Genomic DNA, 21,079 nt, shown 5'->3' with positions numbered 1-21,079 from the left:
CCGGTACAAACGTTAATGGTGGCAATGATTTGTCCTACTGAGCAATACAGAGCCACATGCTTCTACATCATGACTAGATCAAATCAGGAGCAGCTGTTCCCACGTCAGTGCTCTGGTGCGTATGACAGGACAGTAGTTTAGTGTCGTCTACAGAAACCATACCTCACAAACACCGAATTAAATGTGACAACATTACAGGAGAAACTTTAATGACAGGTTAGCGGTTCATAATGAGTGGATGTCAGGGTTTCTGTGGGTGGAAGGACGTTCTGCTTCTGCTGCTTACGCTGCGTTCACAGTCATGGGAAATATGGCACACAGTCTTTTCTGTCAGTCTTTTTCCACACTATAAAACAAGGGTTTTGGGGACACACTTTATTAACATATTTTGTAACATGTATTTTGATGCCACTAACTGATTATAGCTGTGGTGAACGATATAAAGCATAGAAATAAGTGGGGGGGAAATGTAATTAAAGATGGTAGTCACAACAAGTTATAGTTGCAGTTATTATTCTGAAGATAACTGTAAAGATATTGAGGTTGATGTTTAATTTTGCTGGTAGGTCTATACTCAAACCCATAGACTGTATATAAGAAAACACCAACAATTCACTTTGCATCAAGGCTATGTGAATGGGTGAGTGTAACAAACGTATTACTGTTTGAGCAATTGTTGTCCACTAAATACATCTGCCATGGAATCCTCTAGGCTTTAGGAAGAGGTCAAACAACGAGAGAAAACATCAACTACTGTATTTGTGAGCACTTGCCTCCTCTTGCCTCTGTCTAGCAGAGGATCGCTGACGATCGCATTTCCTACATGACCTGAATGTAGCTTTGGTTAGCTCTGCTGCAACAATGGCCACCATCTGTCAGAAATGGAGACCCGACCGAGGTCGCTGTTTCAAAACCTACGGAATCGTTTTCGTGTTGTTTATGGACCTGGTCTTCCAATGTGTTAACGGTAAGTTTACGGGGACCGCTGCAGATGTCAAACCGCGTGACTCGAACATATGGCTAGCTTACATTTGTCGTTTTTGTACGAACGTTAGCTTCCTCCCACCGAGTTAGCATTGACGTCAACTGGTTAACGTTAGCCAGCGAGCTAACGCTAGTCACCTAGCTAGTTAACGCTCACAGGACGCAATGAGTAGCGTTAATTAAACATTAGCTTGTCTAATACAACAGACACTTTAGTTTATGTATTTTTAATGAACAGTAATAAAGAGCTAGCAGTTGACTATCCCGCTAATTTGCAATAACTGAGCGTTCAACGCCTCGGTAAAGTTACTGTTAAGCAGGAACGTTAGCTAGCTTAGCTTAGATGCGAAAATATAATACTGTATATTTGATCACTAACACATTCACGAGACTTCTAAGTTAACGTTACATATTAACCATACGTTATTGACGTGTCTGATTCGTAACACGCCAATGCATCAACGTTATTGATCATCACTTAACATTTCCGCAATATGAAGGCTATTGTTTATTATTGTTCATTGTTTATTAAACAATGAAGGCTATTGTTTATGTTTCATAACCATGCTGTGGCAGATGAGGGAGTTTAACTGTTCCCTGTGTGGATGCTTGTCAGGGTACCTGAGCTCCCCTCACGTTGGCCAGGAGCCTCCCTACTCCAGAGACGCCCAGCATGGACCCGTCATCACCAGCCCAGTGGTCCCTGCTGCCGCCTCAGGTAAACACATCGGATATGAATCAACATTAATCACACTGACTGGAACCTGGAACGAGAGTTTCTTTTTGTTTACGATGAACTCTTAGGTTGTTGTTTAGCACATATTTACAAAGAACTGCAGCACAACCGCGAGTAGGAGGTAAAGTGATTAATAACATGTTGACATGTCACAGATTTGATTTTGAATATCGGGGTGCTACATAGTAGAAATGAATTATAAACTCCAAATCTGGGCATATTGGTATACTGGTTATGTCACCTCTATAATATAATAAGGTAATTATCTTTCATCGACTTAATTTGTCCATGTAATAACTAGGGATGGGTATCGTTAGGATTTTATCGATACTAGTACTATTACCGATACTGCTTATCGGTTCGGTTCCTCTTCGATACACTTATCGGTTCTTTTTGATTATTTTGTGAGAGAGAAAAAAAGACAATTAAAAAAGAATCAACAGTGCTTCATTATTCATATGTAAACAAATAGTCTTTATTGAACTGCAACAGCAGAAATGTTTAAATAACTCACTATTGTTGGCGATACTATTTCAATACCAACAACTAACACTAACTTATAACAACACAGCTGCTCCCCTTTTAATAACTATGTATCAAACAACTCAATACACACTGACTTATTAGTTGTTATAAAAATCCCTTTGACTCCACTGTTGAGAAGGGCTGCAGGCCTTTAAAGGTAAACTGGGTAACAGCCCTCTGACACTCGCCCACCCTCTCCTGTGTCGTCTTCCCTGAGGCGTGAAGGGACTTGGTGGTAGAGGGAGGGGGGATGGGTCATGGCTGCAGCCTCAGCCCGACAATCTAGAGAAAGTTCCCAAATCCTTAAAATACAGTCGCAGTGTTTTATCAGCTAAGTGATTAGCTTTCATTGATTATCCTGTTCTTATGATCCCTAGTTATACCAAACAAACAAGACCAGAGAAGCAACGGTTTGTTCAGGAAGAATTGGTTAACTTTCAAATATATGTTTTAGGTTTTTAATTTAAAAATCTATTCTCTCTTTTACCCGGTATCAGAGAGAATATTGCTCTCATGTTGTCTCGACTTGGAAGAGTTAAATACTTTACAACAGAGCAAGAACATTTTCTTTTTTTTTTGTCTTGCTGGCCAGCAGGCAGCCTTAATGGAGCAATCAGGAATGAATGGCCCTGTTCAAGGACTCTTTGTTGGAGGTTTTTTTTTTGTTGAGGACAGAGCGTTAGTCATTTACCTCCAGCAGTGGTACACACTTACAAGTGCACTGCCACATGAAATTGTGCCAAAGCTTTGTTACATTGCGTTGATTATTCTTGCTCGAAGAAAAAAACCCACTTCTGTAACTTAATGTTTTTCAGTGTCTCCTGCAGATGAAGAGAGCTACACTTCCAAGTGTCCTAGTGGGGGTTCGTGTAGTCGCCTGCCAGCTGATTGCATGCACTGCAATTACCAACACAATTACCAACCCAACTGCACCTACAAGAAACCAGCTTCCTTCACCTGTAAACCCAAAAAAGGAGTTCACTGCATAGTGAGTAGCAGTTTTTATCATGTGATTGATCTATGCTGCCTTCAAAAAAAGGATTGACAGTCGGAGGTCTACACCTTGTTTTGCTCATTGATAAAAAGGGAAGTGAAACATGACACGAGAAGTCAAGTTGTGCTTGTGTCAGCTGTGAAACTGGAAGTGATCTGAATGCTGCTTGAAAAAAGTATAAATAGGGATGTCGGGATTCACCTATTTCTCATCATGAACGAGTCACTCTATACGTGCGGTTTGTGTCCTGTGTGAGAGAGTCGTGCCACTCACCTGAAGAGTTGAGAATACGAGCTGTAAAAATGTCCGAGGGCCCCGACATTCCAGCTTAATTTCCGCAAAAAAAAAAAACGTGCCTTCAACCGGCATTGTGGGAGTATTTTGTATATCTACAAAATGACCAGGAAGTTGTTGTAGAAAAGTGACGGCAAGGGGTCCAGCACTTCCAATATGTTCCAGCATCCTCCATCAATGCCTGAGTCAAGGTAAAAACAAAAATTCAACTAGCTAATGTAATAAACTGAACCAACACAGTTTAAACTCGGCAGGAAGTTGTCCACAAGCTGTTACTGTTTGCTTCCAGAATCTTGCAGGAATATCATATTACCTTCTGTGCTGAGGGTGGAGCTGTTATTCTCTCTCTCTCTCTCTCGTTGTGTATAGTCTATTTCTATACAAGCAGCATAAATGATTTTTAAGTAGCCATAGGGTACACTGTAAAAACTAACTTGTTACATTGATGATGATGAATACTTTAGTTGTTAGCTATGTAATCATGAAACCGTGATATTTCCTCTGACAATAATCGTGACAGCAGTCTCATATCGTGACATCACTATTGACAAATAGTAGTTGTGTGGTGAGAGAATTAGTGATTTTAAGAAACAGCTGTTTTTTGGAATACATGTGTGTTGATGACCTGATGTGTTTTTTTTTTTTGTATTTTAAGGCAGAGTCGGGACAGCCGCAAACCAACTTCTCTCTCTCCATCAGCTGTCAGTTCTGCTGGCAGCTGGACCCGTCCCAGTACCGCTGCTCAAACTCCACCAACTGCATGACGGTGTCCTGCCCACGCAAGCGCTACAACGCCACCTGTGATGTGTTAGACCACGTGCATTGTTTAGGTATGACGAAGGCTCCGCTGTAGAGCCTGTTTGGTTGCTTTACCTTCAGTGTCTCAGTCAGGCATTTGTTTTTTTCAAGACGTGAGAGTTTTACAGATTTTTTTCTCCCAGTTAAGATTTTACAAAGTGACCCTTTTGGCTTGAACAATAATGTACTTTTTTTTGCCAATTCATGGTTGCCCAAAATGATAATTTGTCTATCAATTGCTAAACTTGTGTTACCTTGAATTCTCGAAGATGTCTTTATTTTTCTTGCATGCCTCCGCAGTGAAGGCAGATTTTTTTTTAAAATGGAGAAAGGAAGAATTGTTTTGAATGGTAATAGTTATTTATATACGATAATGCATGCGTTTTGTGAGAGGTTGTAAACAGATGTTTTGATAAAGTTTTGCCGTTCTTAAACGCTCTATTTACTTCAAAGACGAGTTTTCTTCAAGAGTTCAAGGTAACACGGGGTTGAGTAATTGATGAAGTATTCCTTTAAATTCTCCGATGCAGGGTTAGGCTCTCTGTTGGGTGATAATTATTGTGATCTAAAAATAATACTGTTGAGTAATTATGGATCTTGATCTCATCAGGTACACAATTACACAATCTGGGAACCCACAATAGTTCATACAATAATAGGGTCAAGCATTTTGAAATGTTTTCCACAGATATTGTAATTTAGGAAAATGTGTTTCAGTCATGCTAATTTGTTTCACCAACATTTTATTTGTGGTTTTAGTGTTCTTCATTTGTGTGGGAAATGTTTTGTTTCCGCTAAATCTATTTTCTTTGTCTGCAGGTAATAGACGTTTTCAGAAACGTTTATTTTGTAACTGGACGGGTGGATACAAATGGTCAACGGCATTAGCACTCAGGTAAACCTGCCACTAGCGTCAAGAGTTATGACCGGCTTAGACGCTGGAAACACTCAACAAAAATCAACGTGGATCCAGATGTGTGCTCTAACAGCGTCTTTGTCCCGTGTCTTCTCTCATGTCTTTCCGTAGCATTACGCTTGGTGGTTTTGGGGCCGACCGGTTTTATCTGGGCCAGTGGAGAGAGGGTCTGGGCAAGCTGTTCAGCTTCGGGGGCTTGGGCATTTGGACTTTGATAGACGTTCTTCTGATAGGGGTCGGTTATGTGGGACCCGCCGACGGCTCTCTGTACATCTGAGGCGGAAGCCCCGGGACACGTGGCTGCGTGGTTTCGTGGCCCCCCCGTCCCTTCACACCGCTCCACCCTCAAAGATGGAAGATCTGAGATGCTGTGTGCTTGGCACGCTCCGAGCTCGCTGCGCAACACGTCCCCATCCCATCTGCTAACTGGCAGGAAGTGTTTTCCTCATTACGCCAGCCACGAGTCTACCCACACAGCCCATCAGATCGATCCCAATCACTCGCCGTCCGTCTCCTGCTGAGATCCTGTGGATGGATCTGTGCGCGGGGATGAGGAGCCGGTCATTATGTCTCTCTGGTTGGTTTGACTTAACCGGTGGTCAGGCTCCGTCATGCTGATGTAGAAATAGGTTCACTTTCCCGTGGAGCAGCGCTTTCACCGATATCCTGCCACCTTGGAGTCATGTGTTGCTCCTCCCCTATTGCAAGGTCAATGCATCAATGGGGGGGGTGGGGTTCCAGATGGTAACCATGGTAACATCACACAAAATAGACTAGCTAAAAAGGTAGTATATGTATGCCCTGAAAGGAAGCATTAAATATGCAGAAGGGAGTTTGTCCAGGTGTTTGTATTCATCCACAAGACAGTTGGTCTTGTGGATGAGTTCAACGGTTATTTTTAAGTTATTTTGTTTTTATTCATTTTTTTTTCCTAACATTGAGTCAGGCCACAACTGTATAAAACATCGCCTCAAGGGATAGATAAATGATACCGATGCTTTTCTTTAGCCCAAATTTGCCCAAATAATGTAAAGTTTATTATTAAAGTTCATATGTAGTAAAAAAAATAAATACGTAAGAGCTACTGTATATTCAAGCTGCAACTGTTAGAGAACCAGAAAGAAGTGCGGCAGCAACAACTCATTTCTGTCATGACTCGCAGCAACGTGTAGTCAGATATTTCTTTTTTCTTTTTGGGAAAGGCAGAGATAAGAATCTCAACCGTGTATGTCTGTGCGTATTGAAACCCTTGAAATGTGTTGCACTAGAAAACTGCAGTCGCTTGTGGTTTCCCGTGTTGGAGATATATATATCAGAGATATCCAGTGCATTCAGCTGGTGTTTTACTTCCTGACTCATTATCATTCTTCACATTGTAGAAAGGGTTCTGTGTACTAACACCGTAAGATTCTTTGCTCGAGGCCGCGTGGCACACAATGGGCTCATCCTCTCGCTTCATGTAAATATGTTTTTCTGTTTTCAGTGTCGGGTCAACTGTTTCACACTGTAAATCACTTTCTTCTTCTTTTTTTTTTTTAAAGTTATGTTAATAAAATTGTGAAATATGACACGTGTTGATCCAATTGTACTCTCAGCACTAGCAGGTTGTTGTAATTCACTCGTTGGTTTATGGTGGCGTTTGATGGGGGAATGAGAAGTGGATTAAGAAACAAAACACTGAAAGCTAAACTATTTCAATTCTGAAATGCAGAAATTAAATTTAGAACTTTTTAATTCGCAATAAGCGAGCAGCGTTGTTTCCCATCCTGGACAAAGTGACGCTCAATACTTTGATATGAGGTCAGAGGTCAGCCTCATTTCACTTTTAGGGAACAGCACAGATGTTTACGATGAGACATGAGCTCGGGCCTTCTACGTCAATGCTGTTGGAATTCAGGACTCTAATATTAGCTCGGGTCATTTTCACACACGTCTGTGCCTTTTCTCACATTAAACACAGAAAGGGGTGTGTCCCCCACGGGTGTGTGACAGAGAGGGGGGGGGGTGCTTTCCTAACAGTACTTAAACATGAATAGAGTTATAGTGAACCAGTTATGTCAAGTTTTTACAACCGCACTATTATACTCAACAATCCATGTACAAACCCCTGTGCTCATGTTACATAATGTGAGGTTGAAAAAATGAAAAAAATCACAGGGAGGGCGGGCTTCATTTCCTTTCTAGTAACTTCTTGTTTTCTGTGTCGACTTTTCCAATTGGCTGTTGTAAATTGACTCCACCCTAATGCTAGCTCTTCAAATGTTTCACCGCCCACTCACAGCTTCCTCCCACAGACTGATGCAAGTGTGTGTCACACATACTCCGAGTGGAGACGTGAAACGCTCACATTCTGTTGGTTTTTTTTCTCCCCTTTTGGAAATGTTGACGAAAGGCTTCCACAGCATGCCTATAGCATCTGAGTCAAATAGGGATCCCTATACGATCCCTATTTGACTCAGATTTAAGCTTCAAACCACAAATCTGCTTCCTTCAAATTAGAACCATCTCCAAAAATCTCACCTGGAAAAAAAACTCACTTTATCTTCTCAAGACTTGATTACTGGAACTCTCTCCTCTCTGGCATCAACCAAAAGTCGCTCTCCCGCGTCCGACTAGTTCAGAACGCAGCAGCTCGGCTTCTCACTGGTTTTAACAGACGACATCATATCACCCCAATCCTGGCTTCTCTTCACTGGCTCCCTGTTTGTTTTAAGACTTGATTTTACTGATCACTTTTAAAGCACGTCTGGGTCTGGCCCTAAAATATATAGAAGAAAAGTTGACCCCTTATGAGCCAGCTCGCAGACTTAGATCCTCGGGGGGGGGGGGCCTAATTGTGGTTTCAAAGTCGAGGCTCAAAACTAAAGGTGACCGTGCGTTCTGCCATCAGGGTCTGGAGCGAGCTGCCTGAGGAGATAAAGCTCTCGGAAGCAGTATTCTGTTAAATCGCTTCTTAAAACTCATATATACGGATGGCTTTCATGTGATGTGTTTTTACTGCTTTATTGCATTTCATTTCTTTAATTCATTTTATTTCATAATTTGTTATCGTATTGATTGGTTTCATTGTTTCATCTATTGTGCCGTTTTATCAGGGTTTAACTTTTACCTTAGTTTGTCGGTCTTCGTCTGTCAAAGCAATTTGTAAACTTGTTTTTTTAAAGCCGCTATAAAAATAAAATTTGGATTTCTGCTACCGTCTGCTTTAGTATGCTGTGGTTTTATACACGTCACTGATTTATCCATCTGCGTATATGCATGCAGGTATGGGTAAATTATTGTATTGTACATGTATAAAACTAATAATGAATATACTTCTTTAGTATAATGTGCTTAATGCACAATGTTGTGAAATTAACTTCTACAATACTGAACTCAAACACAAAGGTTCTACTCTATAACATGTAATCTGATCATCTTATAGTAAATGGTAAAAACTAAAACGTAATGCACTAGATAACTTTTCATTCATACATCAATGGCTACCGCCCAATTACAAATAATGACCAGAGCGGTATTTGGGTTTGCCATTATCCCTCTTTGTGGTATCCCCATTTGCTGCGATTATAACAAACACTCCTTCGAGGTAATTATAGTTTTGTCTCATGAGGATAATAGCTTAATTTTGCCATACTTATCCCAAACAGTCTTTATTCGCACCGTTAGAATGAACAGCCAGCGAGAGTCCAGACAAAATATTGTCCATCAGGGGCAGACGAAAATCACGACGTCCTGATTTTGAATTGCTAATCATGCAAAGAGAACAAAAGTGTATTCATCCGGCTCTTACGCAATACTACTTATCTCTGAATATCGGAGCATAGGTTCTGACTGACCGAGTTCTAACGACTCTCCAGACATCCAACTGTGAGCTCCTTTCGCTCACACTTGGAAGGTTGCTGGGGAGCATTTCAACGTGGGACATGAAAAAAAAATGAATTCACCACCCCTCGGACTTTTCTTTCCACCAATTTCTCTTTGCAACACACCATCAGTGATGTAATTAATTAGTTTGACACTAATCAGCACAGAATACTATTTAATGACAGCTCTATAACACGATCTAAGTGCTCACGCCCACACGCAAATCATTGCTAGTGAGGCCAATAATGTTTTAAAAGGCACATTAGTTGAGTGGAGATCACCTGTATGTAACCAAGCGATATTAGGATCAACACACCTGTATCTGAACAGCTGGTTTGTCATTAGGGCAAGTGGAAGTAAGTGAAAGGATGCTGGAAAATTTGCTAAATATCCCTCAAAAGGCTTTCCAAAAATTCTAAATGTCTACGTGAGGAGAGACACCAGTGGGCCGCAGGTTCTGGCTCACATCTGGGCGAGTGTTTTTGCCAGAAGGCAATGAGAGGAGACTGACGCACCAAGATGGTCACCATGCATATGAAAGTCAAACACTGCACATGAGCAGAACGCCTCCCATCCCCAGCATGAAGCCTCTGGTGGCAGAATGATGCTGCAGGGATGCACCTCAGCAGCAGGCACTAAAAAAATGCTTCGGATAAGGGAAGGTTAAACACAAATGCCGCAAAAATACAGAGAAATCATAGAGGAGCATGTGTTGTAGTCTGTGGGCGATGACTTATTTTTCGGCAAGACAACACAGAACAAAGCCAAAGCCAGGCAGGAATGCACTGCATCCGAAACAACAATCATACTCTCCCAATTCAGAATCCAAACCTCAATCACAAATATGTGGCGAGACTTGATAACTGTTCACTCCCGTCTCCATACAACGTGATAGAGCTTGGACAATGGATGAATGGGGATGTCCAGATGTGCCTACCTATCCACTTAGACTCCAAACTGCAAATTGCTGTTAAAAAAGGGGCCTCTGCTACGACATGTTGACTGGAGGTGGTGAACACTTGCGCCACCAGTTATGTTGAGATATATACTTCAATCTTGATCGTTTGTAGACATTGTGACATTAAGGTTTTCCTGTTGACGCGTCAAAAAAGCCTAATCACATTCAACACTGTAAAACGAAAACATGAAGAGTAGAGAACCATTTCTCGCATTGCAAATATCAAGACAGGGAATGGAAATAAATTACTTGTGCAACTGGTCTGCTAGGGTTGATATAATATATCATCTCTCTTACCATCCCATCTGTGTAATCCATTCAAAAAAAAAAAAACCACCAGTGTGCCAATTCTGCTTTCCAAGTGTGGAGACGCCTCTACAGTCTTGGCACTGCAACAATGTCTCACTCAAAACTCACTTGCATATTGAAATAAAAACAAAGAAATAAGATTGGCTCATGGGTGTGTCAGACCGTCATGACCGCCTTGAAATGTGCCACAAAAAAAGAAAATAGAGAAAGTCTGGTCAATTGCAATTTTAGTGATTTATTTGTACAATAGGAATTGCACTGTACAAATACCCCAGCTCAGATGTAAAGGCAAGAACACAACGCATTTTTTTCTTCTGCCTGACCCGAACATCCCTCAAACCTCAGCGTGAGCTCGGACTGATAGTAGCTAGATTCAGAGAAAAAAAAATTAAATAAAGCTAAAAAAATAAATAAAGCAGCTACCTGCCGGACAAATTTACAGGGCGAGAAGAGACCCTTCTCAACTTAGTGCCAAAGCGTACGGAAAATACTGAAATTAAAAAAGGCAAAAAAAAAAAAAAAAAACATGTCCAGATTTAGCTGTCCAACCTTTATGGCAGTGGAGCGATTATGGCCTCAGTTTAAATAGTATGTAAAAAAAAAAAAAGTGAAACTCACAGTAGACAAATACAGAACAGGCATATGGTGATGTCTCTATCAAGTCCATGTGCCTATACCACTTATACATTTATACACCATCCACAGACACTGTTGTGAGCTTTTACACACAAGACAGACACGTTTCAATTAAAACACAAAAAAGTGGAATTCCCTCTCCAACCCGCCACATGTAGAACAAGTTTAGACGGTAACAGGGGTGACATGGTCCATTTCAAAGCAATATTAATTTACATTCACTCAAATCCCCATTAGTAAATCACTAATGTTACCATGGTAACTCATAACGTCGTATAAAAATATAACCAAAGAAAAAAAAAAAAAAAAAAAAAAACAATGAACAAAAATATATCTACACAGTCTCGAACGCGGGGTGGGGACTGAGAGCTACTGCCAAGAACAGCTCGAATAGATAATTTTTATTTATTTTTTTTGGGGGGGGAGGGGTAAAGTAATGCGTAAGGATGCTCCACATATCAAGTCTGAGTAGCCGCAGTCTTTCCCCTCTCAGCAACAGAGACACAGTGAAAGCCGCGGGTTCCGTCGGGACCCCTGGGCAGCCTCGTTACCCCCGGTGGCAGGCCGTCGGCGTTCTGGATCTTCCGGCCCATCATCGGACTGCCGACCGGGCTGCTCTCCTGCGACGCGACCTGCTTGCGCCGCTGAACCCACGGGCTCCCCGAAGGGGTGAGGCTACTGTCCGAGGAGTAGTCTGCCCAGCGGCGCCCGGAATCCGGGCTCAGTCTGCCCTCGCTGGCTAAGGGAGACTTATGGGAATGGGGGGATTTGCGCTGAGGACAGGGGCTGGCGCGGGGGCTCGACCAGGGACTGTTGCGCGGGGACATACTGGGGCTGAGGTGATTGTTCTGGACGTTGAGGGCCGCAGTGGTGGGGCTGAGCTTATTGCAGGACTGGGACTTCCTGGCCAGCCTCGGGGACGTAGGGTTGCTCTCAGTGTCCGAGGAGCTGCAGGCCGAGTCGTCCCCGTGGTACTGAAGCTCTCGCACCCTGCTGTTGAGCGAGCGACTTTTTCGCAGCCCTCCTTCCTCCCGTGGCCTTTCCTTGGTTACCTTCTTCTTGGGCGGCTTGGTGCCGATCAAGACTACTTTCAACCCCAGCGAACCGGCGCCTCCATCCTCGCTCCCCACGGCTTCGTTGGCTTTGACAGCGGCCTCCACCTCTTCGAACTCCACAATGGCACATTCCTCAGTGCCCAGCTGAGTGTAGCGGCCGCTCAGCCTCTTCAGGTCGGCCGGCAGGTCCTTCCCAGGCTTCAGCACTCGGACGGAGGCGATGGCGCCGTATGCTCCGAACTCCTTCAGCAACAGCTTCATCAGCTGCTCCTGCTGAGTCGCTCCTGCCTCGCCACCGCCTCCATTTTCCTTAGTGAGAGCTGCCAGCTCCGGCCACCTCTGCAGATCACTTAGCAGCAGCATGCGGCTGGGCAACGACTCGCTGGCAAAGACCGGCACTGCGGATTTGCGCCGCACCTTGCGCCCCTCTTCGTTCAGCTCGAGTATACCGGAGTGTCTCAGAGCGTAAGCGGTTGTTCTCCAGTCTCGAGTCAAGTGTTTCACCTGCAAAAGAGACAAAGCTCATGTTACATGGGTGAGATGCCAAGTAGTCCAAGAAGGCCTTCTCATAACCATTAGGGCACCCATTGATCCCCACAATCGAGAGAGTTATGATGCTTCAGTGAAATGAGAAATGGCTAAACAATAAGGCCCATCAGCAGGATCAGTCAGCAGTGCGCACTGCCTTCCTTCCAGTCATACTTCCTGAATCAATATCTCTACCAAACATCCTGCCCTCACCGCATTACTCAATTCACCGCTGCGTGAGCATTGCTCAGGTGTAGAATGTGTCACCTCAAGTGTCTTCAAGCTCATATAAGAGTGTCCTTGTTTATATTAAAAACGAGTGGGTGTGTGGGGCCTCGGATTATTGGTGCCATAAACAAAAGTTGTTTTTTTTTATTGTTTTTTTAAATCAAACTACCCAACAAATCTGCATGCATGGGCCTAAAGCAGCACCAGCTGGTGTGAATCCATGTGAGAAAAGCATCATTTACACAGCCTGTACGTCACTGGGAATTTAAAAAAATGACAAATGCTCTGCCCAGGTTCCTCTTTTAACCGTCTCCGCCTTGCTTTAAACTTCCATTTGTACAATTTTGGTCAGTGTGCATATATCCAGTTGCCAATCGCTGCAGTTAATAGACAACATTAAAAGAACATAATGACTACTATTAAAGCATGTGACGCGTAGTGCGTGTTTGTGGCCAGGGAATTCCAATTATTTCCTATTGTGTTTCCCCATTCTACCCAAGAGCATTGCAACCATGGTTACCTTTTTGAACGAAGTGAGCAACTTGACACTGACAAAGCCCAGTTTGTTGCGTCTGACATGCTTAAGCAGGAAGGCATCGTGCTCCAGGTTCTCATCGGACAGGTAGTACTCGATCTGAGCGACCAGCTTCTGGATGAGCTCTGAATCCGGGGGCTGCCAGCTCTCCTCCTCCAACTCACCTCCGCTGGTGCCGGCACCGCTGTGTGTGTGTGTGTGTGTGTGTGTGTGTGTGTGTGTGTGTGTGTGTGTGTGTGGGGAAGACAAAATGCAAATGTGAGTCTAAAACGGTTACACACCTCACTTTCATTAATACAATGAGCCAGAGGCTTACAAGTCATTTGGCAGGAAAACACCCTCATCCTGAAATCTCCCTCTGCAGTGGACAAGCTGTCTGCAGTCACCATGCCTCAGAAGCCAGACCTCGACACCCGTGCCCCACCAATCCTCAATAACTGCCAAGACCTCTCCATCTGAAGTGCGCCAGAGTCACAGGCTCTCCCTCCCACACAGAATATGGTAGCCTCACCAAAAAAAAAAAAATCAACTCCACACAACGTACAAAGAAAAAACTGGATAACCAGACAACCGGCTGAAGCTGTGAAGCGGCGCAGTCAGGTAGCCTGGCAGATTAAGAGTGAGGGGTCTGATGAAATTTTGTGGATGACTCATCACCTCCTCCTCTTCCTCTTCCTCCAGTGCACACCCTGAGTCAACAGCTCAGGAGCCAAGGCTGACCACACAGCTGGCACAAGCACGATGCTTCCCCAGGACCTCAGATTTAATTTAAAAAAACAAAAAAACACAACCACGAGCTGAACTTTAAGAGGTCAGTTTAATATGCCGATAAAAAAAAAAAAGGTAAAACAGCGGAAATGTTGGGGATTTCTTTTTTCTCTCCCCCTCTCTTTATAATAGGCTGTGAATTAAGTTCACTCAAGAAGTAGTGCACTCCGGAGGATCTTTTTTTTAAGGTGACAACGCTCCAAAGCATGTTTCTTATATCAGATTTTTATGAAAAAGTGTGGAACAAAGTACAGGTGCGACAGCAGCTCTTTGTGCCAGAGAGAGCGAGAGAGAGGGAAACCTTAAGGTGTGACCTGCAGAACAAACAGAGGCATGGTATGGTCGGACCGACGGATTTGCCCCCCCCAGTTGACCTTTCTATTACTGACTCACTCCTCGCTCGCGCACGCATTTCGGGGGGGGCATATAGGCTGGAGGATAAAAATAGCGTGGCCATGACGCAGGGGAATTAGGTTAAAGTGAAGGGTGTCATCCCTTTATCTCTCAGGTGTCTCTGGCTCTGCAGCGCCGGCGCGCGGCCTACAGGTGGTTAAAATACTCTTTGACCAGTTAAATACCCTCGAGTGTCCGTGGGTGAGCGTTGACGCCTCCCCGATTGTGAGCATCCATTGTCCGCCGCCCCGCACATTTGTGGCGTTGTTCTGTTGTCACCGCAATACACCTGTCGGGATTACGCTTCTATATTTGCACAGCATTTTTTCTTTTCTCCTTCAACACGCTTGGCATTCTTTCAGTGAAACAAAACAGTCCCCGCTGTACCCACGCTGCTCATGTGCCGGCAGTTCACTCACTGAAGTAACGGGCCAATACAGTAATAATATATCCCACGCATAGTTTCAATATAACCTTGACTGCAAGAGGAAAAACGTGTCATTCACCCTCCGACCTAAACCCCGTCTACCATGAGGAATAGTCTGCTCCCATTTATTAACGAAACAAGTGCACTAAAGTCAGTCAGTCAAGGCCAGGAATTCAGTTTTTGTTCACCAAGTGATGTATATAATTGACCACAATTTACCACAAGCATCATTGACTAAGACAATAAAAAAAAAGTAGCAAATAAGTCCAACCTGGATTTGTCATGTCTTCCGATTTCGTCCTCACTACAGCTGCCTCCGAGGAAGTCAATAATATTGGCGGACACTTCCTCGGGCTCCTCGTCCTCCGCCGCCTGAATGGCCACCGTGATCGTCACCGTCCCCATCTCCTGCGTGTGCTGATCCACGGTGATTACCTCATCGATGCTGCGCTCCGCTGACGCATCCGAGACGCGCTCCTCCGGGCTCAAGTCGGGACTCCCCGCGGACCCGCTCATGTTCGCCGAACACGTCGAGGTGCCTCCACCTGCTCCCTTCCCTTCCGCGGCTGTAGCAGCTGCAGCAGCGGCAGCAGCAGCGCCTCCCTGGTCGCTTCGAATCTTGCTCGACGCGAAGGCACAGACAGGATACGGGGCGCGTAAAGCCGCTCGACGCTTCTTCTTCGGGCACCAGTGATAACGGAGGAGGACCCAGGGGGCTCCGAGGACGCGCTCCACGGCTCGCCAGAGGCCCCCGATCCAGATCCGACCCGACGGAGGGCCCTGAGGAGCAGCGGGGCTCGTAGCAGCCGGCGAGACGCAGCCTGGTGGAGCTGGCGAGACCGACGGGCTGGAGCCTCCTTGGTCTTCTACCGCTGCTAGTGCTGCCACTTCCTCATATGCAAGAGGCTTTCTGCTTTTGAAACGAGCTCTGGGATTGGGCCGCGGCGGCAGCGTCTCCTCGCACTCATTCCCAGCCCACAAGCAAAAGCCGACACAAAGCCAAGAGGGAGGCAAGAGGAAGGAGAGGCAGCGCATGAAGGCGTTCACCAACGCGTGCATATTCCTCTTTCTCTTTTTTTGGTTTTTGCTTTCATACACAGGGGTTGTATTTTTTTGGGGGATTGTTTTTTTGGACACACAGAGTGTTGTCTTTTGCTGGGAAGACACGAATGACCCGTTGGCCCGGCGCTAAGTAGGGGAGCAAATGCACGTGTTCCTCTCTAATTGGGAAATAGCCGTGTCAAGGACAACCCCTTCTCTAACGCCGCTAATTGGATAATAGGCTCCAGCGTCTGGTGTATGGCACACGAGCCAAGTAGCTCAAATTAGCCTGTAGCCTACCTAAAGGCAGGGAGGAAACACGGAAGTCAATCGTGGGTATTCATGGCAGTCAAAATCACAGAGCAGCAAACCATTAGGGTATCAAAACTACAGACATCTCCAGAATAAGGAGTTTAAAAAAACTAAAGGCATTAGTAAATTCTATTTTCAACAAAATTGTATTTACTCCACATTTTATACTGTTCGGTCATATTTTCTGCAAAGGTAATCTCCCTACACAATGGTCTGCATACCATTTTCTATTTTTATTTTCATTTGTTTTCATTTGTTTTCATTTGTTTTAGCCTACAACTATATATATATATTTAAATTTATATATACCATGCGAAATAGCCTACTCCCATTTATGAACAAAACAAGATGGAAAACAGTTTTTGGCTACTAAATGATATCATTTACGAGTTAGACTTTACCACAAGCATCAGTCACCATAAGACAAAAGTAGAAAACAACTCAAACCTTGATTGATCTTCAGATTTCGTCCTCACTACAGCTGCCGAGGAAGTCAATATTTTTGGATAATGATATATATTTATCAAATTGTGTAGGGAGATTAATTTGGCAGAAAATATAACCGAACAACAGTATAAACTGTGGAACAAATACAATTTTGATGAAAACAGTATTGACCGAAGAATGATTGAAGGATATTGAGTCCAAAAAACTAAATATTGTGTTATGCAAACTCACCCTCAAATCTGAAAAAACTCCCCAAATTCCCAAAGACAGTTGGCTTACTGAGGCCATGACCTTAGTTCTTCATGCTATGTGGCCCTGCTGCTCTTGGCCTATGGGACCAGTGAACCCTCCCTAAAATCAAAGTGAACTCTGATTCATTTGTTTGGTCTCAGAGATCCACTGGGACTTTAAAAGTAGGCGTTGGTGCTTGGAATCACTGGTGTCATTGGCGGGGATTTGTAGCACAGGAGTACCATATAGGTATTTCGGTGAGAGCATAATTATTATTATTACAGTCAACCTGAATGTGTCTTATACCTCAGGCCCGCTTTTCTTTGCTTGCTGTTGGCCTCCTTCCTAATAGCCTTGTAAATCACACACACCAGTGTTGTCGGCTGTTGCCTGCCCTGCACGAAATATCTTTAATTCCTCCCCACTGGCAAGCCAGGCTCACAGCTGGTGGGCAGTCTGACTCATTCCCTGAACCACATGCCATACAACTCTCCAGTTAGTGTACAATGTAACATGGGGGGAAAGAGCGACAGAGACAATGAGTGATAGAAAGAGGGAGGAGAGTGGTTTGAGGAAGAGATTGGCATCAAATAAACTGAGGCATTTAGTTTCTTGTCGAGGACTTACAGTATATTCTCAGAAGAAGCTTTGCCTTCAGAGTAATTTCTACTGTTTCCAATACAATTCCTGAACCCCCATAATTGAGATGAAGACTGTTGTAAAAGCTGTGAGTCCAGGAAGTGATGTCAGGACTGCACTGTAAGCACCCGTGAGCTGCACCGCAGATCACGTCCTCTTTTCAGGCGAGGTTGGCCTCCTCATATGAGTACCGCGATCCACACAAACAAATTTACAAAAAATGTGCGTTGAAAGATGTGTATATTATTTTGTCACTAGGGGTGAACAAAGAAACAGAGGCCCCTTTTAAGTACAATGCATTTCAGCAGCACCACCATCTACAGCCTATCAACACCTCTCTCGAAGACAGGATGTATTACAGGGCTGTTTTATTGGCACTAATTAAAATGCTTCTAGGTGTACTAATAAGCTGGAAACTCAATGCCATTCTGAAGTCCCTCTCTGGGCTTTTTCCCTCTAATTTGCATCATAACCATTTACCCACTTCTGGCTACTATTGCGTCACCAACACCCCCAAGGAGAATCTCTCTTTGAATTGCCTCTCCTAAGGATTCTTCTCCAGAGGATTTCATGTTTCCTTCCTCTTTATTTCCCTTTCTCTTGTCCCTTTACTTCTTCTTATGGTACCAGGAGGGCTTGGAACATTGTATTCAAATAAACTTGACTGTTTATTGTGCTGTGATCCTATTGATACAACTCTCCTAACCTGTCAGTGGAACTGAAGCCTCTTAGATGAGTCTCATTGGCTTTGACTGCAGTATGTCTATATCCTGGAAGTCTGACTTGTAGGACTGTCTGACATTCCTAATGTTTGACTGTGCAGTTTCTAAGGACCCTTAATTTCAGAGGACAAATGCAACCATGTTAAATGAAGATTCATGAATCTACTGGTAGTACAAAAAAGTAAATTAATTATAATATCTCAAATGCTGAGACAAATCATGATGTGTCATCCCTAATGGGTCAGAGTTAGGTCCGCCACTTTGGTCCAGACTGAAATATCTCAACAACTGTTGGATGCATTTTCACAAAATTTGGTACAGATGTTCATGATCCACTGACTTTTCCTCAAGCGCCACCTTGAGATTTACATTTGTGGTTTTGACTGAAATGTCTTCAAGGGGCCCTCCACCGATTGTACACGTGAACACAACATTACTTGTCATGAGGAGTATACCTGTGAAAAGAGTTGTGTACGTCCTATGTGGCTGTGTGGCTCTGAATGGAGCTCTCTAAAGTCTGAGATAATACTCAGATGATGTCATCAAGGTTATTTCCACCCAATGATGTAATCAGGGTCAATGTAAGATGCCATTGAGTTGCATCATGGGAATTCTAGAGTCCCTTGTTTTAGTTTTTTTTTTTCTTTCTTTTAAGCTTTAGTCATATTACCAACTAAGTCCATTTATCTGTTTCAGTTTTGAGCATTCCTCTTTACAGTCTGTCTCTTGTGAGTCCATCAACTCAATTAGAGTGCAATGCGAAATTACTGGCGTGGCCCTTTAATGACGTTTGGATGGTTTGCCATGCCATGCGTAATGTGGTTATGGTTTTAATTTGTCCAATAGGCCTACTATGGTTCATGTCCAAACACAAGAAAAACCAAGCCTCAGCTGAACTTTGTGTTTAATGCTAATTAGCAAATGTTACTTAGCCAACATGCCAAACAAAGATGGTGAACATGTTAAATGTTCGACCTGCTAAACATCAGCATGTTAGCATACTGTTGTTAGCATTTAGTTTGAAGCATTACTGTGCCTAAGTAGAGCTGCTAGCATTAGGACAGAGGTTTAAGTGCAACAGATCCACCCACCTTCACCCAGTAGGATGATTGAAGCCTTAGGTGAACAGCACATGCACTTCCCTTTGAGGTCGTCACTCTAGGTGAATGCTATTGTCAAAACCTGCCTTACCACTTCCGTAGTTGAAGCCATTGTTGTTGGGAGCATGAGGTAAAGTAGCTAAGGACAGGAGGGAATTTGCTGACATGAGGCGTGTGAACTTTTAACAAAGATTTAAAAAACAAAATGTAGCTCACTGAAAACAACTGTTGTTTGTCATCGATTACAACTAAAGAGAGATCTTACATTAATTTAATCAAAATAAGAAAATAAATGAAAAAGCAACAAGTCTCTTCATTGTCCTATTGTCTTGTGTACACTCTAGGTTACTGGGGAAGTGGGTTGCTGAGGACCATGTAAGCATACAATAAAACTGTTCCTGGACCTGTTATTCTTTGCGTGTACACTTACATAAGCCAGTGTTTCGACCGTGCTGGTTTCTCCTAAAGTCTCGTACACACACACAGCGTGTTACATGAATAAAGAACTGAAGCTCGAATTCCTTAACCCAGGGTAATCTATTTTTCCATAAATCTTTTCAGTTGGTCTGGTTTAACAAGAAATAAATATGTTTTCAAATAACGTTCCTGTTTTGACATCTAGGTCCTCGATCAGTGAAGGCAGGAGTCATGCTGTGCTGCAGCCAACAAATCAGCGCTGCTGATGCAATTACACCATGTTTATTTTTTCATTTTCTGTTATAAAAAAACGCCAATGTGTATGTTTTTCCAACAACCAACAATATATATCATTCTTGCTGTGCTGTACATCAGACTCAGACTGAATGTGTATACTTTTCTGCAGCCCCCACGTCCAGTTTCAAAAACAAACAATCTCATTCTCACTCCTGCATGTATCCATCTCTGTGCTCATGACATTTGGCAAAGCTTTAAAAGCACTGTAGATATATCTACACATAACTGGAATTGACTGTACATTGTACTTTTTTTTCAATATGGCCTGTCATACAAACTGTTGATGATCACCTCCCATAATATGTGTCAGCCTGTGCCTCGTGAATAGATTGTGACAGGCAGTGCGTGGGATGTCCCTTTGATGAATCTGCACTTGTGTTCTCTGAGCAACCGCTCATTACTGTCAGAGTAAAACTGCTGAAAATACACAAACGCAATCTATTTCATCAAATGTGATGTTCTGTGGTGTTACTGTCTGAGATTAAATTGGTAGTCACCTGAATTATTTTGTAAATAGAGCAAACAAAGAGCATCAAAACTGTGGCTAAAGACAGGGCGATCCATGGCATGTCAAATAATTTATATATATGTATATACATATATATATATATATACATATATACATACACATATACATACACATATACATACACATATACATACACATACATATACATATATATGTTTTGTCATTAAAGGAAAGGGTAATCATTACAAATTACAGTAATGATGGCTCTGTTCCAGTTAGGTGTGTTGGCAAAGCCATAATAGTAATAATACATTTTATTTATAGAGCGCTTTTCAGAATACTCAAAGACACTTTACATTAAAATCATCATTTATAAAAGCTATACACTAAAAACATAAAGCACACAGTATTGGTCACACATTAAAAGCAGTGGCATGGCAGTGAGTCACTCGCATT

General features: G+C 43.2%; 2 protein-coding genes across 3 annotated transcripts; one reads left to right on the top strand and one right to left on the bottom strand.

The window, feature by feature from the left end:
- The first annotated feature begins 808 nt into the window (after window positions 1-808).
- On the top strand, window positions 809-8,448 carry tm2d3 (TM2 domain containing 3). Of its 2 annotated transcripts, none has more exons than XM_076077656.1 (6): window positions 809-967; window positions 1,601-1,702; window positions 3,073-3,233; window positions 4,189-4,363; window positions 5,151-5,226; window positions 5,359-8,448. In XM_076077656.1, the coding sequence occupies exons 1-6, from the start codon at window positions 862-864 to the stop codon at window positions 5,522-5,524; spliced, it is 786 nt and encodes a 261-aa protein (XP_075933771.1). In that variant the 5' UTR covers window positions 809-861; the 3' UTR covers window positions 5,525-8,448. The 2 variants fall into 2 exon arrangements, with proteins under 2 accessions (XP_075933771.1, XP_075933770.1); XM_076077655.1 differs by having other exon boundaries at window positions 3,061-3,233.
- Window positions 8,449-10,593: 2,145 nt separating this feature from the next.
- On the bottom strand, window positions 10,594-16,022 carry larp6a (La ribonucleoprotein 6, translational regulator a). The gene is made up of 3 exons (XM_076077654.1): window positions 15,220-16,022; window positions 13,346-13,544; window positions 10,594-12,573 (listed from the first exon to the last, which is right to left on the bottom strand). The coding sequence occupies exons 1-3, from the start codon at window positions 16,005-16,007 to the stop codon at window positions 11,473-11,475; spliced, it is 2,088 nt and encodes a 695-aa protein (XP_075933769.1). The 5' UTR covers window positions 16,008-16,022; the 3' UTR covers window positions 10,594-11,472.
- Window positions 16,023-21,079: the final 5,057 nt, after the last annotated feature.

Source organism: Anarhichas minor, unplaced genomic scaffold (assembly GCF_050575085.1).
Source record: "Anarhichas minor isolate MPS153535 unplaced genomic scaffold, ASM5057508v1 ptg000062l, whole genome shotgun sequence".
In the NCBI taxonomy this organism is placed as follows: domain Eukaryota; kingdom Metazoa; phylum Chordata; class Actinopteri; order Perciformes; family Anarhichadidae; genus Anarhichas; species Anarhichas minor.
Note: the sequence above shows the minus strand (reverse complement) of the source record. Positions and strands in the feature narration are given on the sequence as shown.